Raw genomic sequence first — 16,086 nt, forward strand, 5'->3', positions numbered from 1 at the left:
GAGGAGCCCTACGGGACTCCATAAATAATATCTCATGCTTCAGAGTCGTAGGAAGGCATGTCGACAGATACAGTTCTTCTAGTGAGGAAGGAGCAGATCTATTTGAGGGCAAGTCCCTAACTGCCTACTTTGGGGAGTCATTCGATTAGGATGGGGTGGGCGACGTGTTGAAGGTTGCTGATAGGATCAGAAGGATAAGGGCTGCAGTCCTTCCACCCCCAGTTGAGGATCATCCAGATGTCATTCACTGATGCTATATGGGTGGTTTCCATGCTGTGTTTTGGTGTGAATCCTGATTATGTGGTGTTGAGAGGCTGGTGTTTGGGGAGGTAGTCAGAGAGGCACTTGTTGATGGCTTTTTCCCGGACTCTAGCTGGGCAGGGAATGACAGATCTTGGTTGGTAATTGGCAAGGCTGGTCGGGTCAGCTTAAGGTTTCTTAAGGAAAATGTTGATGGATGCGTGTTTCCAAGGTTCCAGGAAGTTGGCTGTACTGTTCGAGGCTTTGAGGATAGGTGTGGGGGCCTCCCTGAGATTTACTGCTCCTTTTACGAAGATGTGGTGGGGGAAGAGTGAATGGTCTTCATGAATGTTGTGCTTTCCTCTGTGCTAATGGTGTCCAATGTGATGATTGTCTTGACTGCTTTCATCACTGGGAGCTGTCTGGAGAGGACCAGGAGATCTGGTTGTTTGGGGAGGGTGTGAAACTGCTGTAAATGGTTGTAATTTTGCTGCAGAAGAAGTTTAAGAGGTTTGTTACACAGTACTTGTGATGGGTTGATGTTTCCGGTGACAGCTGTAGGTGTGGTGATCTCTGATAATTACAAAGATTCTTTGCTGCTGTTGGAGCTCTTATTTATTTGTTCAACTAGGGCCTTCCTCTTGACTTCTCAGATGAGCTGGTGTTACCTCCTCTGTGTGGCTTTGAAAGTGAATGTTTCCACTTCCGCTTTGCTGATCATTTCTGTTCCAGTTGTTTGTAGTGCATTTTGAGAGCTTCTGTTTACCAGCTGACTTGTATTCTGGTTTTTGCTGTTTTGTTTTGTTCATGGGGGCAAGAGAGTCGGCGCAGTAGGTAATCCACTTGTTGAAGTTCTTGATGTCGTGTGCCAGGATGTCTATGGGTTCCAGTTTGTCCTTGTGTACGGCAGTTGTCCAGTCTGCTTCTGTTAGTCTGTTCCAGTGTCCGCATGCTGGGCCTGCTGTGGGGGCTCTTCGATGTTGATGGATTTCAATTTAAATGGCGTGATCTATCCAGGAGACAGGTGTTGGTCATCGTGTTGTTGAAAGATGTGAAGAAGCGTCTAGGATGTGTCTGGCGGCATGGGTGGGTTCCATGACGCGTTGGGTTAGTTCCAGGGTGTCAAGAGGGGCAGATGACTTGGGTTCAGGCTGATCTTCAGATGGAAACTGAGGTCGCCTAAGTGGATGAAAGTGCTAGCGATGGGGGTGGTGACGTTTCTAATGTTGTTTGCGATGTTTGCTCTGGGCCTTGTGGGTGGTATAGACTAGTGTCCTAACCAGTGTGAAATTTGATGTGATTTGTAATGTGAATTTGAGGTGCTCCATATAGTCTGTTCAGGCCTCGGTGGTGGTGGTGCAGATGAAGGTGTCTTTGTAGGTTGGTGATTATTTGAAGTGTGTCCTTTGTATATATTCTATATTTATTCACACACAGGAGCACTGTGTTGTCTGCACTTATGTTTAGTGTTGTCACAGTATCTGCATATAAATTTAAGAATATTACTAAAAATATTTTCTGAAACCCGTTTGAGCAATTTGTGATCATTAACATATATCTTTTTGAGCATTATTTTTGTGTAAAACACTACTAAAGTAGATACTTACCACTTGGGATTTTTAAATATCACATTGAGTATTGGCTCCCCCAGACAGGTGCAGGAGGAGAGGGTCTCTTTTTCAGAAAAGAGTCCCACGGTGGACTTTGCTGTTTATATAACTATTATAGACTGTAGTCCCCGTTGGCAAATAAATTGTTGTTCTTGTGTATACAAATATATATGTATATATATATATATATATATATATGTACATATATATATATATATATACACACACATCTTAAGGCAGTTAATGGCTGGAATATACTACTAGTATGTTATTCAGATATTCTCAGCAAATTTATTGGACTGATCGAGTTAATTAATTCATCAGTCACGGAAACAGGAACATTTTAACAGACTCTTAATATTTTCATTTCACTAATATAATATGTATTCGCACTTATCTTTAGGGTTAGCTCTCTTTGAATAAAGCGATCCATATATTCCAGCATAGTGCTGAATGCATCCATTGACAGAGTGTCAATGTATGCACATCTCTGTTTCAAGATTCAACTGGTAGCCCTGAGTTTCATAGGGACCTGAGGTATTATTTTAAAGACAGAAGTCCGTATGGGGAAAGAAATTAAATTATAACAACAATCAATGTTTAGAATTCAAAACAATGTTTTAGTATCCAAAAGTATAAATAGAATTTGACTTAAAGGTGCAATGTTTGCATTACAATTAAATCAGTTAGAATACAGACCCTCGATATTACAATGAATTAATACACAGATGTGTCTGCATATAGTGTTGACAGTGTTTCGATCCTTTTCACATAATAGGATCATCATCAGGATAAACTTATATATTGGCCTGAATAGTTACATATTGCCATAATTAGGCAAAAGAGTCACATTGTAACCAAGAAGGCATATGCCCATTCAATCTGGAGTATAGTGGAAATGAGTTTGCTAAGATGTAGAATCAAGTGGTGGCCGGTCCGCAGTAAAATCTGAAAAGATGGCCATTTTAAGTATTGGTAAAATGGAGAATCAATTAAGCCTGAAGCACAATAAATATAAAATTGATTGATTTTTTGTGCGCCAGAGACCTGTCACTTTTTTTGCCTGAGCACTTCTTCACGTCAGGTAAACCACCCACTGCATTTTTAGGTTTTTAAAAATTCTATTGATACTTTTGGATATTAAAACATTGTTTTGAATTTCAAAACCTGATTGTTATTATAATTTAATTTCTGTCGTCACAGGGACCTATGTTGTCTTTTAGAAATGGTATGCACATCTGGCATGACTGCCCATTAAAATCTTGGGAGTTCAGTTCCAAGCGATGAGACCACTCAAAACACAATATCTGGAGAGAACCAAATGTATGAACACTTGGTTAGCTTAACTAGAAACTATAGTCCTGGCATACATTTAACGACGTTGATCTTATAGAACAGATTTCAAGATAATTCAGTTTCAATGGCCATTTAGCTGAAAAAGTTATACAAAAAGAGGTGGATTTTCTAAAATACATTGCAGAAAACCTGTTTGAACAATTTGAGAAACAAGTCAATGTAGATGTAATTGTCTGTACGGTTTTGATAGCAACGGTTAAATTATTGGAATTCTGAAACATAAGGGAACATAATCGCAGGAGGATACATTAATTTCCTCAAGATAAGATAAATTGATAGGTGCTGAAACAGATATTTAAACCCTCAGTCACAAGCCCAAAATCAAACTAGAGTACTTGAAGTAAACTCTGAAACAATATACAAAACTTAATTATTCGTTCTTTGCATAAACTGATGCGTGAGTTATCAAGACGAGCTCATGGAGAGGCACCTGCGTGCCGGAAAGGCATCAGGGCCTGTGACGGTTACTTGGCGGCCTTCTCATCCACCCCAAACACTGCTCTGCTGACGAGGGAAACTGTCCCGAAACCCGGGCCATGTCTCGGGTCCAGAGAACTTGGGGATAACGAGTAACTACTCGCACCAACTGTGGTGAACTACTTTTTACTCGTCCATCTACATGCACTACATGTACCAGAGTGCTAAGGGGCGACCCGGAGGAGAGGCTAGTGGTGTGCGATCCATCTTGGTTGTACTTAAACGGCTCCCGTGAGCCCTGAGCTGACGAGCTCATGGAGACGCACCTGCGTGCCGGAGAGGCATCAGGGCCTGTGACGGTTACTTGGCGGCCTTCTCAACCACCCCAAACACTGCTCTGCTGACAAGGGAAACTGTCCCGAAACCCGGGCCATGTCTCGGGTCCAGAGAACTTGGGGATAACGAGTAACTACTCGCACCAACTGTGGTGAACTACTTTTTACCTGTCCATCTACATGCACTACATGTACCAGAGTGCTAAGGGGCGACCCGGAGGAGAGGCTAGTGGTGTGCGATCCATCTTGGTTGTACTTAAACGGCTCCCGTGAGCCCTGAGCTGACGAGCTCATGGAGACGCACCTGCGTGCCGGAGAGGCATCAGGGCCTGTGACGGTTACTTGGCGGCCTTCTCATCCACCCCAAACACTGCTCTGCTGACGAGGGAAACTGTCCCGAAACCCGGGCCATGTCTCGGGTCCAGAGAACTTGGGGATAACGAGTAACTACTCGCACCAACTGTGGTGAACTACTTTTTACTCGTCCATCTACATGCACTACATGTACCAGAGTGCTAAGGGGCGACCCGGAGGAGAGGCTAGTGGTGTGCGATCCATCTTGGTTGTACTTAAACGGCTCCCGTGAGCCCTGAGCTGACGAGCTCATGGAGACGCACCTGCGTGCCGGAGAGGCATCAGGGCCTGTGACGGTTACTTGGCGGCCTTCTCATCCACCCCAAACACTGCTCTGCTGACGAGGGAAACTGTCCCGAAACCCGGGCCATGTCTCGGGTCCAGAGAACTTGGGGATAACGAGTAACTACTCGCACCAACTGTGGTGAACTACTTTTTACTCGTCCATCTACATGCACTACATGTACCAGAGTGCTAAGGGTCGACCCGGAGGAGAGGCTAGTGGTGTGCGATCCATCTTGGTTGTATCAAGACAATCCTAACCTACTTAAAACTAAACATAAATATGGTGGTTGCTTTCTGTGTTTCATGTTATAAGGCACCGCCTTACACGAGTGGGTCTAAAGAGAATTCTCTTGTTTTCATTCTCTCAGGATGCACGAATATAATATTGAATATTAACACATGTTCACATTTAGAAAATCAACTAGAATATCGTACAAATGGTTTTAAGTAAATACTTTCTAATAAACAGAAATGTCTACAAAATATTTTTAGATGATACACAATGCAGTCCCCACAGATGATCACCAGCCATCAACACAGAGGTACATTTAGATATTACAGATACAGATATGAAAGTGCTTGAGAGCAGCACGCTTTGTCAATGCATTGATTATGGAGCAAACCTCCTCAAGGATCGATGTACTCATTTTTCATGTTTATTTTTGTGGGGGATTTTACGGGTCATTAGCACCTTTTGAGGTCACTCCTCACTTTTCAGATTGTGAAGATGCCCTCAAAGCACTTCAAATCATTCCCTATAAATAGGAGAAATTAAAGTTCATTTCCATGATTGGTGAGGAAGTGAAATTGTTTCACATCAAAAAAGAATTTAACACTGATTTTATTTCACCAAGGTCCAGTTAAATGTATATTATTAATGCAGATAACCAATCATGTACAATGCCTGTCCAGGCACACCTCTGCTGTACACAGTAGGTTATATGAAAGAAACGGCACCTGCATACGCCCCTGTTCCCTCAGATGACACATTCATGTGGGAGTGGGATCATGTGACAATGACACAGAGGCATGAAGACTGAATAACTTTAATGCCTTTAACTATCAATTTGAGGGATGGTTTTCTAGTAATTGTGAAGATGGTTTTCACTAAAGTGTGCTGGTGTGCCTCTGAGCTAACAACACCAGAAAACATTTAAAGTATTATTTTATAGACAATAGAAAAAAAACTGACTAACGGCAGAGCAAGTTAATCAAAGGATGCAAATAACTGGGTGGTGGAATGCATTGTGCAATTTTTCAAATTCATGATTAAATTGTAATATTAACCTTTGTCGTAAGAGTACATAAATCTGGAATGATAGCACGTTAAAGCTACCATGCCAGGCCCTTGGGTCCCCTAAGGCATTAAGCAATACCAGCTAGCAGCCAGAGGAAATAAAATCTTGGTTTCTCCATAATCCAGTCTGTTCACTTCATCGAAATCCACTATTGGAATTAAATGAAGCGACGCTACTATATACTGTTACCTAGATCTTGACCTCGTAATTGATTTGATATCCTTCTTGTCATCTTCTAATTTCTTGTCGTCCGAAGATTTAGAGTCGTGGAGATTTTCATCCCCTTCGTCGTCCGACTTGATTTCTGAGCTGCCAGGAGACACGCTTTGTCCCTGCAATCCACTGGCCAGACCTGAGCACAAACACATTTGTTTCACTGTAATCATGATTTTTAAATAGCATCAAATAGAGCGCATTAAATGTATACAAAACGATCATTTTCAAAACAAAAGCAGAGCAAAAATGATCATCAAGCATCCCCAAAAAAGCGAAACAACAGCAGTATCAGATGTCAGACACATTGGAATGAAAAGGTTGAGCCTGGCCAGTGAAATAAGGCTTTCTCTTGGGCTCCAGGGCCTTGAGCCGTTTCTACTGTGACCCTTAGACTATCAAACAAACATTTGTCAAGAGTCAACATATGAAGTGTTATGCTACTTAAATCGTCGATGATTGGAAGGCTCTATAGTCTGGCCTTTGAGACTTCCAGCCATCACTGGTAGGCTAAATTGGTAACAGCCCCCATCTGCTAGCGTTGAGGGATGGGAAACAAGGGCTTCTAAAATCAACTGAGTGGCCCAAGCGATTACTATGGGGAAGAAGTCAATATCCGTTAAGACATGCCACTATAACTGTATTTAAGTATATACAAAGTCCTTCCAGAAGAGCACGGCAAGGAGAACCCCACAGGTCTTCTCTTTATCTTGAGACATCGACATGAGACCAATAAATAGACAAAACTTGTCTTATAGAAAAACTGTGCAACATTCTAAAACAGAAGATGATCCTGACCACTTAAATGAGCTCACCACTGCTGGAAGTGCCATATGTCATGGCTTCTAATTATGTTCACTCTGATAAAATGAGAAGCTCACAGGAGACATGGGCACTAGGAGGTCTGTAATCACTGGGACAGCCTTGTGTATAACTTGTAGCTACTCTTCCTATACCCGCGGTTTCAAACCAAGCTAAAGGCAGTGCCAGGAGCTGTCTAGAGCTCAATTTCCACTGCATGATGACACATGGCTTCTGATGTTAAGTCCGTGTCTGATAATTATATTGTAAACAAATAGCAGCTCATGTTTTGCAGTACAAAGCACCTTCAAAACAATTTCTTGTAGCAAATTTCACCCATGGCTATCATATCACAAAATGAAAGTTAATGCGGGTTAGAAAGACAGCATCCTGATTGGTTACATATGCATGTATTTGTAGAGGTAATCGTAGTTGCCCAATATTTTGACAGTAAAATGAGCAGCGTGAAATGTTAGACTCTAGGTCTATTGGCAGCAATTTGCCTCCAGCCACTGTATCCCATGTCCCTTCATCAGAGTGGGCCTGTGGGTCAGAGGAAGAGTGTAAAATCACAAGTGGCTTCATTGATAATCGAGTATGATTAACCCACTGACCACAACCCTTTGGCCTGACTTAGATTCCTCTGCCCATCCATGGTCTGCTGCAGAGATACTTTCAGGGTAAAATATTTGGATAATGGACCTTTGCCTCTGTTGAGTCAGTAGAACCACTGCAGGTTGCTCAAATTAAAGGGATGCTTTAACATAGCTAGGGTAAACCACAAAGTACACAGTTATGTTTCTTATAACATTATAGAACAGTGGACAACACACGTTTTGCAGTAATAATTGAAATGCATAATGGAAAATTATATTGAAAATGAGATTTTTTATGAATGCCGTTTTAGTTCTTTTACATTACATTTATTAGATTCTTGAAGGGAAAATACATATGTACTTCTACAATACACTCTTTTACTTTAACACTATGAGTTACTTACAACAAAAGGATTGGGTTTTTATAATCGTGCTGTACATAAAGTTAATGACACTGTTCCAATGAGTGTTTTTTGGTGTTTTTGCCCCGTGAGCTGGCACATTTATTAACAAATGGGAGTCCAGTCCTCTAGTCGGGGATCACACATGACAAATGTTGTTCAGTCCACCGCCTCCCAGAGATGGAGGTCCGGGAGCAGGCGTTTCACTCCCTCATTCTGACAACAGGGCGTAAATAGTTGACAGAGTACAAGCGTAATTCTGATCCCAAAACGGGGAGGTAAGTAAAACCATATTTAATATGTAAATCTTTAAGAAATTAATGCTGTATCTGAGGCTACTAATTACAATAAATCAAGTGTTACACTTGTGGGTACCTGATTTGTACAATGGCGAAGGAACTAGAAAAAGCACCGATTTACGTTGCTTTGAGATTATGAAGAGTGCAGCCTTACAGGACAGAAAAAAGATGCGGCCCTTTTCTTGGCTATAATAAAAATATTGCGCATTGGAAAGGTGTCTCTTTGAATAAAGAAAGGAAGAAATGCTCAATAAATCTTACATTTACCGTGTGCTGGGGGTTTTATAAATAGAAAGTCAACATATTCCATGATATGACAAAGAAAGTTGAAAAACTTTAACATTATTATAGTAAAAAAAAAACAATGAGGGCGACTTACATTGGCGGTAAAAGATAGATTTTAGTTGCTGAATTTCTTTGGCATACTCACTCCTGTATGGATCTTGGGAAGGGTTCAAGTCGGGGGACGTGGCAGACTGAACTGGCAACTGTGGGACAGGCACCTGGTTTGGCACGAGAGAATGGCTGCCTCGAAGACCCACGCCATCTTCACGATGAGCCCCAACCTAAAAACAATATTTGGAGACAAGACATGTCAGCTCAGGCATATATATAGTACTTACTTATCTGGAAGATTGAAGTACATTTACGTGCTTGCTTAATCTATTCGCTAGATGGCGCCCGTGCACCATAATCCACCTAATTACCAAACTCCTCGCACAGTATGCAGTACAGCACATTTAGTCACAAATGTGGCAGAGCAGCTCAGGCAGGTAAAACGTCAAATCGTCTCCCCGGGTGCAGCAGTGGAGCGCACTGATTCGAACCCATCTGTCTTCTATCATGTCCGCCAACAGATCTGACAATTATCTTAATGCCCATATGCTTAATTGTAGGGTTCCCAATTCCCCCATTGCTATCTGAAATCCTGCAGGAATTTTGATTTGGCATTCCGCTTCCATTTCAGGGGATATAATTCTCAGGCCTGCCATTTTTCCCACAAAGCCTTCGACTGCATCGGCTCCCATGGTGGGCAGGGCCCCTGCTTAGTAGATATAAAATGTCGCCTGGCCTTCCAAAGCCAGGCGTTCCTTCCAAATGAATGTTTATGGTATATAATCGAGTACGGGGCTTCAAACCCAAAGGGGAGCCGCTCCTGCCAACACCCCAGTCCTACGAAAAACAGCGATAAAGACTTTATGGAACACACGGCTGTTGCCACGTTTCCAGACTTGATTAAAAGCTATTCATTATGTGAAATGACTCCAGCGGGTTCCTGGTCCTGAGGTATGCCAAGAGTGGGGCACACAACTGGCGCGGGAAAGGACTTCGCCAATGGGGCGGTTCTTTTTGCACCATGGGCCTGATTTAGATTTAGGCGGACGAGTTACTCCATCACAATGGGGACGGATATCTCGTCCGCCGAAATATAAATCCCATTCAGGCCCTAAGAAACCACGTTTACCGGCATTGTCCGCAAAATACAACTGTGCATGTCTTTACTTTATTATTCACTTTAGCTTGCTCCAACCTCAAATGCCCAAAGAGTGCCTGACCCAAACATGGACGTCAACTAGAGACAGCCTCCAGTAGCAGATGCACCGCTGTTTCTTTGTCACCGCAGGAACTACGCTTGAAACGTCTTGCCTCGGAACGACAGCATAGTAACAGGAAGTAAAGAGTGATTTTACAGCACTGCATAAGTGTAAGTAATGTGTAAACATTTCATTTCTTTGTAACAATATCTAGATATATACATCCGACCACTGAAATTTGGTCATTCCAGAAAGCAGAGGTTGTTCCATTACATAATGGTGGCCCACTGCACAAAGATGACACACTTAAGCACTGCAACATACTAAACCTGTACTGCAATGTGTAAATATAAGAAATCATATATTATTTAGGGTATGTGGCTACCCGCCTCAAGGAATAATCATAGTAATTGTGAACCCTCAAAGAAATTAAATTAACCTGTGATTAACCCGCTAGTAGCTATTGCAACGAGCAAACAGGCTAACTTAGGGTAATGTGTTAAGTATTTATGCAGTACCAAAAAATGGATAAAGTCAAAATGCCAAACATTGAAAATCCCAAACCGAATTAGTAAAAGAGAATAAATTATATTAAGCAAAATGATACTAAAATGACAAAAATCCGATAAGGGGAACCGAACATATGAATTTTTAAATCTTTAAGTAGAAATAGGGCCAAGAAACGAAAAGCGCCAATGACATTTTATGGGCGCTGCAGACTGGGATCTAGGCTGACTGCAGTGGAGAGTGGGTTGATTACACCAATCAGGTTCGTCCTGGTCCAAGATTTTACCTTCTGACGTAGTCATTTAAGTTCCATTCACCACAGGAGTACTAGTCTAAAGCCCCGAGCTCCTCAGGGAAAGCACAAGGTCTAACGGGTCAACTTGCCATTGTTCAGCTAGGTACTTCCAGGAAAAGGACTCTAGCAGCTTTTCTCCCTGTAGCCATACAGGAGGTCAGTCAACTGCCCTTTAGAGTCCAGTTCTTTATCCTGGTTACAAGAGAGAGCAGGTCCAGTTCTTAAGGGCTCCACACAGGTTACAGGCAGCAGATCTAGTCCTCTCCTGATCTTGCGCAGGTCCAAACACTGTTCTGATGTCGGTGCCTGGAGATACCACATTTATGCCTGGCAAGTGTTAGTGGGTGGAGTGACTCCTAGACACAACCTAAACCAATGGGGCTAAACTTCCAAGACCCTGAGGTACCGATTTTGCCGTCGTTTTGCTTTGTTTTACTGCAAATAGCGAGAGGACCGCGCTATACAAGTATACCTACAATACAATACAATAGTCCCAAAATGCAATGTGTCAGGGCAAATCCAAGATGGTCAATTGTTCGGTCACACTAAACCTGTGCACAGAGGGCTGTGAGTGTGTGTGGGCAGTATACTATGGTAAATATAGTTTCATCCATGAGGAAATACTAAAATCCAGTTTGAGGTAGGAACTATACCCACAACAAACCCACAGCAAGAATCTAGTAGGACAAAAGCAGGGTCCTTCAGCAACCAAACAGATGAGCCAGAAGATTTGTCTTGGCATCCTGTTCTCTCACTTTCAGGAGTGCTCCAAGTGTTATGTGTGCCTTAACTGATCGTAAAAGCAGGACTGGACACTAGTCAAAAAGAATGCTGCAGCCCCTACCATGCATATTCTGTGGAGTTCCAAGCAGTTATCTCTGCTCATTCAGCTGAGCTTATTGGTTGCTCAGGGGAGGTATTTCATACCTATTCAAGGCCGAATATACACTGAGAGCTGGCAGAGGTTTATGCTAATTAGCCTGCTGACAGTTCAGGAAACTAACTTTCCAAAAGTTAATTTTCCTTAATACTAATTACAAAACCAACTTCACAACTGAATTGGATTTTTAAAAACTAATACAAATAGTGGTTTACATATTTTTCTAGCTGCTCCCATTCCCAAGATAAAGTATTCGTTATTTAATATTGCTTCCCAGTGTTTCCCTATGGGCAGGTCAGCCTTTCTGTAAATGAACGTTTGGGTGCTAGTCACTGTAGGGATGTTACATTTAAATTTCTACAGGTTCTAGTTTTAAATACCAATCACCTTGCCTTGTGGGATACAAGGTTTACAAAAGGGCGACTGGTTAATATTTAAAAATATTTTCACCTGTCAAAAGGTTTATTTTGACAAGTCACAGTGCATGTTTTGCACTAGTACAGTCAGGCTATAATGGTAGGCTGGAAGCCATGTTTACACTGCTACTATAGTGGATTGCACAATAGGTGCTGAAGTTCTCTAGCGGCATTTAACTTCTAGGCCCCGGCCTGGGTTCATTTTGTACCATATACTAGGGTCTTAGACAGGTTAAATATACCTATTAAGATCATGGCAATTAAACCATGTTTAAAATGTGAGAACAGGCACTTTACCACTGTTTAACAGGGCTAAAGTGCAGAGTGTTCTAACGCCAGCAGATCAGGTAGCGCAACAATCTGGTGGGGCATCACACAACAGATGGTGATTTCCTGTAGTAAATATTTAAAACTCCCAGACATTCCTACCAAACTGTACTTCAAACTATAGTTTTGAATTTGTGCAACAAACACTCCACTGCTCCTGCTGTACATTTCTAAAAAAATATTTCGGCAATTACAGCCAGATTCGTGAAGCAAAAATCGGCTCGCAAAGGGCCAGATTCTGTGAATCTGGCCATTTGCGAGCGCTTTTTTTGCATTTGGGATTCATCATCCCAAATGCAAAAATCGTAAAATTTGAAATCGCTAAATTGCGAGGAATTGCATTTAAGGAATCTCTATTTGAGATTCCTTATATGCAATTCATGAACCATTTTAGAATTGCGAAATCGCAATTTTGGGCCGCTATTTACCGCGAAGTCTAACTTCGTGGTAAATAGCGAAAACTTAGAAAAATGCACTTAAGTGCATTTTTCTAAGTTGGATGTTACACACTCACATGTCCTTTGGACATGTGTGTGCGCAACACCAGTGTAAATTGCCATTTCAGGGGTGCTACAGGGTGTCCTTTGGACACCCTGGCACCCTTGAAATCGCTTCCTTATTTGCGATTCGCTAATTGCTAATCGCAAATAAGGAATGACTCCCCATTCATTCCTTTGGCCCATAGGAATGAATGGGGAGTCTTCCTTATTTGCGATTAGCAATTAGCGAATCGCAAATAAGGAAGCTGTAGAAATCGCTATAAATTTTGCGATTTCAACATGCATCCTGTTTTGCGAGTCTTTAATAGCGATTCCTTAATAATCGCTATTAAGGACTCGCAAAAGAGGAGCATGATGAATCTGGGGGTTAATTCCTCTAAAAAGAATCAAGTTGTCATCCTGCAGTATTCAAACAAATTGAAAATTAATCCAAAAGCAACTCAAATTGCATCTGCTGCACTCTGCATCTACTGCAATAAAAGCTATAAAATTCACTTGACATAAAACAGAGGTTGAACTTACTAAAAACTGAACATTTTGGCTTCATTCGTTTATTTTCAACATGACATTTTCACAAGAGATTCGCCCAAGGACAACAGCAGAAGTGACTTTTCTGCAAGTTTTCATTTTCTGCCACTTTTGAAAATGTGTTCGTGCTTGTTCTCTTTCAATAAAATGTACTTGTAGTGATGAAAAGGCTCAGTAAAATCAGGACGTTTCTCCTTATTTTAGGTTGCGACTTTCCTGTGAACTGCCAAAATATTCCGTATGTGTTTTTACAAAGAAGAGGGGGATTGTTTAGGGACTTGAGGCAACTGCGCATGGGAGAGTTAGAAGCCATGCAATGGATATGATATTGTGTGCTTTTAATGATACTTGAACTATAGATTACATTTTATTGTAAAATGATTAAAGTACACACAAAATAAAAATGACTAAAATTGACAACATGATACAAAAAAAAATGTTGCCAAGAAGAAAGACAAGTCACCAACAACTACATCGTTTGTAGGTTAAGGAAACATTTGTCACTTGGGTTCTTAAAAGACTATAAGCCAAACCTAAAAATCTCATTAATGCACTAATAAAAGAGGAGATTTGATTAGTGAAACAAAATCCGATTACTTCTTTATCAGTCTTACTGGTTGACTCAATAAAATAATTTCTGAAGGGCGAGTATCCAAAAATTTAACAACTTTGGTGAAGTTCAAATACGTTCTATAGTTTCATGTTTAAACCACACAAGCAAGATGAGCCATCGTTCCTGAGATAAGGATTCTAAGGTTCTCAAACCGAGCCAGAGGAAAATGGAGTAGCCTGAATCTATCTCAGGAATGTTCTTTTCTTTAAAGCTTCAAGGTTGGAATCACGGTAGGGCTGCATATAGTCGAAATTGTTATTGTAAAGTAGGTCATTATGTTGGTAATTCAATCATATCTTTAGACCCTCGGTGCAGTAGTTCAGCCACCAGGTTTTTTTACCAGCTGCTACTGTTTTGGGAAAAGGATGACAGTGTTTCCAGGTCTACAAAATTGTGATATTTATTTACTTAGCTGATATCATACAAGTTGAGGGTAAAGTTTTTATATTTCTTTTGTTTCAGATTCTTGAAGACTAATCCTTATATGGTGAGGCTGTTGGCGTTGGCACAGTGAAAAATATAGTTTACTACTTAGGCGTTATGAAGACTTGTCAAGGGTTTTATCTTTATTTCTAGTCTTATTTTGCTTTGAGGCGTGGATGTTTGTAGGTTTAGGAGTTCCCGAATATGGGGCCCAATTACGAGTCTGGCACAGCGGCGCCAAACCCGCGCATGGACTGCCGGCCATATTACGAGATGTAAAAGTACAACTCGTAATATATTCGGTGGTCCTTTGGCCTTTCCCCTAGTGGTGCCTTGAAAACAGGTACCGCAATGGGAACTGCCGAAAAATTCCAGCACGGCATGGGGGGTGATGTCCATGCCGTATAATATTTTGATATCAGATTCCCAGATATCATTTGAAATAAAGTGATTGTTTGTTGGTCCATGTGCTGCTACACCTAATCCTATCCATGTCTAAAAATGTTGGTATTATTTGTTTTTATGGCAGTCACCAGCTTTGCTCATGCCTCTTGCTGTGAGTTCCAGGTTGTGTCTTTTATTGTAGATTTCATTACTGACTTGGCGTTCTTCATCTTGTCATTACACATTAAGGAACAACATTTTTTTTTAATGTCCTTCATTGTTTCCGATATTGCTTTTTTAATGTTCACTATTGAGCTTCTGGCATGATTTTGTGAGGGAGCAGTCTGCTTTATCTTGTCACGTAACATTGATGCAGATGAAACGTACCTCAGCATGGAATGTTACATTGCTTCCTAGTAAAAAAACGAATCAATTGAATGTTTACCAGTGGACGAACAGAATAAGCTACTCACAACAAAATCTACTTTGTGAAATCTTTGTAGCTTGGAAGATAGGTCGGAATTACATTTTAATTTTTTTTGTATTTTTAACAGTAAAGAGGGTTTGGTGGGAGGGCTGCGATTAGTATTCTGTCCAAGTTTAAACTGTTTTATTCCAATGTAATCACCCAAGGATTATGGTCACTCTCACATCGAAAACGAATTCCAAAAGCCTTGCACGTGTACAATTCAGAAGAATGAAGGAAATGTAAAATCTCATATGAGAATTGCTTTAATATGCTGAAAGGTATATTTTCCCAGTTGGTCTGTTCTAAATCTACTGTTTAAGGCTCAATACCAAGGTTGTGAAGTAGGTCGTATGTATGATGATTCCTTACTGACGTACATAACCTGAGGAACAGTATATGTTTATAATTGGAGATTGTATACCAAAGCACATACCAGGCAAGTCTTTCGTTTCAGAGGAGTTACTTGCAGGGAACCGATATTGAATAAAATCACCAGTGAGTACAAATGAGCTCTTGGTGTTCAAGAATGCAGTCTAGTTGTTCCCGAATAGATAAATACTGAGGTTTTTTGATGAATAATGTTGGAGGAAAATAAAGATTTATAATTAAGATATTATTCTTAGAAGAGTCTTCAAGCAAAACTGCTATTATATAGCTTGATTTCGGTCCAATCCTAAGGGATTTTATAGCGTAGGTGTTGCTGATTAAAGTAACGAGGCCTTCCCTCAAACGCCCTGATATGTTTTTTATTGGTAAACTTTCAGGCATAATTAAGTTAGGTACATTGAATGCTGAGTTTTTCTAAGATTCTTGGAAGTCGACTACTTTATAGGGACCTAAGGATGCAAGTAAGTTATCCCTTGAATTCAGAATGTGTCGTTCCAAACCAAAGATGTTCCATGAACGAATTGTAAATTCTCGATCTCGAATCTTTATAGGATTAGGTAAAAGGTTAGGAGCTCTGAGTATAATTAGGATTGGGGCAGTGGACTGCAATGGATTGA

General features: G+C 40.9%; 1 protein-coding gene across 26 annotated transcripts in view; it reads right to left on the minus strand.

Moving 5' to 3' along the window:
- Nucleotides 1-16,086, minus strand: part of TCF4 (transcription factor 4) — a 990,735-nt gene that overhangs the window by 13,074 nt on the left and 961,575 nt on the right. For 12 of the 26 annotated variants that reach the window (XM_078674835.1, XM_078674838.1, XM_078674828.1 and 9 more), the window contains 2 exons: nt 8,585-8,771; nt 6,085-6,247 (listed from right to left, as the gene is read on the minus strand). In XM_078674835.1, the coding sequence (XP_078530961.1) occupies nt 6,085-6,247; nt 8,585-8,771 (350 nt within the window). The remainder of the gene's footprint in view (nt 1-6,084; nt 6,248-8,584; nt 8,772-16,086) is intronic. The other 14 variants (XM_078674849.1, XM_078674846.1, XM_078674847.1 and 11 more) reach the window with 3 other exon arrangements.

The sequence above is a fragment of the Lissotriton helveticus genome, chromosome 2_1, assembly GCF_964261635.1.
Source record: "Lissotriton helveticus chromosome 2_1, aLisHel1.1, whole genome shotgun sequence".
NCBI lineage: Eukaryota > Metazoa > Chordata > Amphibia > Caudata > Salamandridae > Lissotriton > Lissotriton helveticus.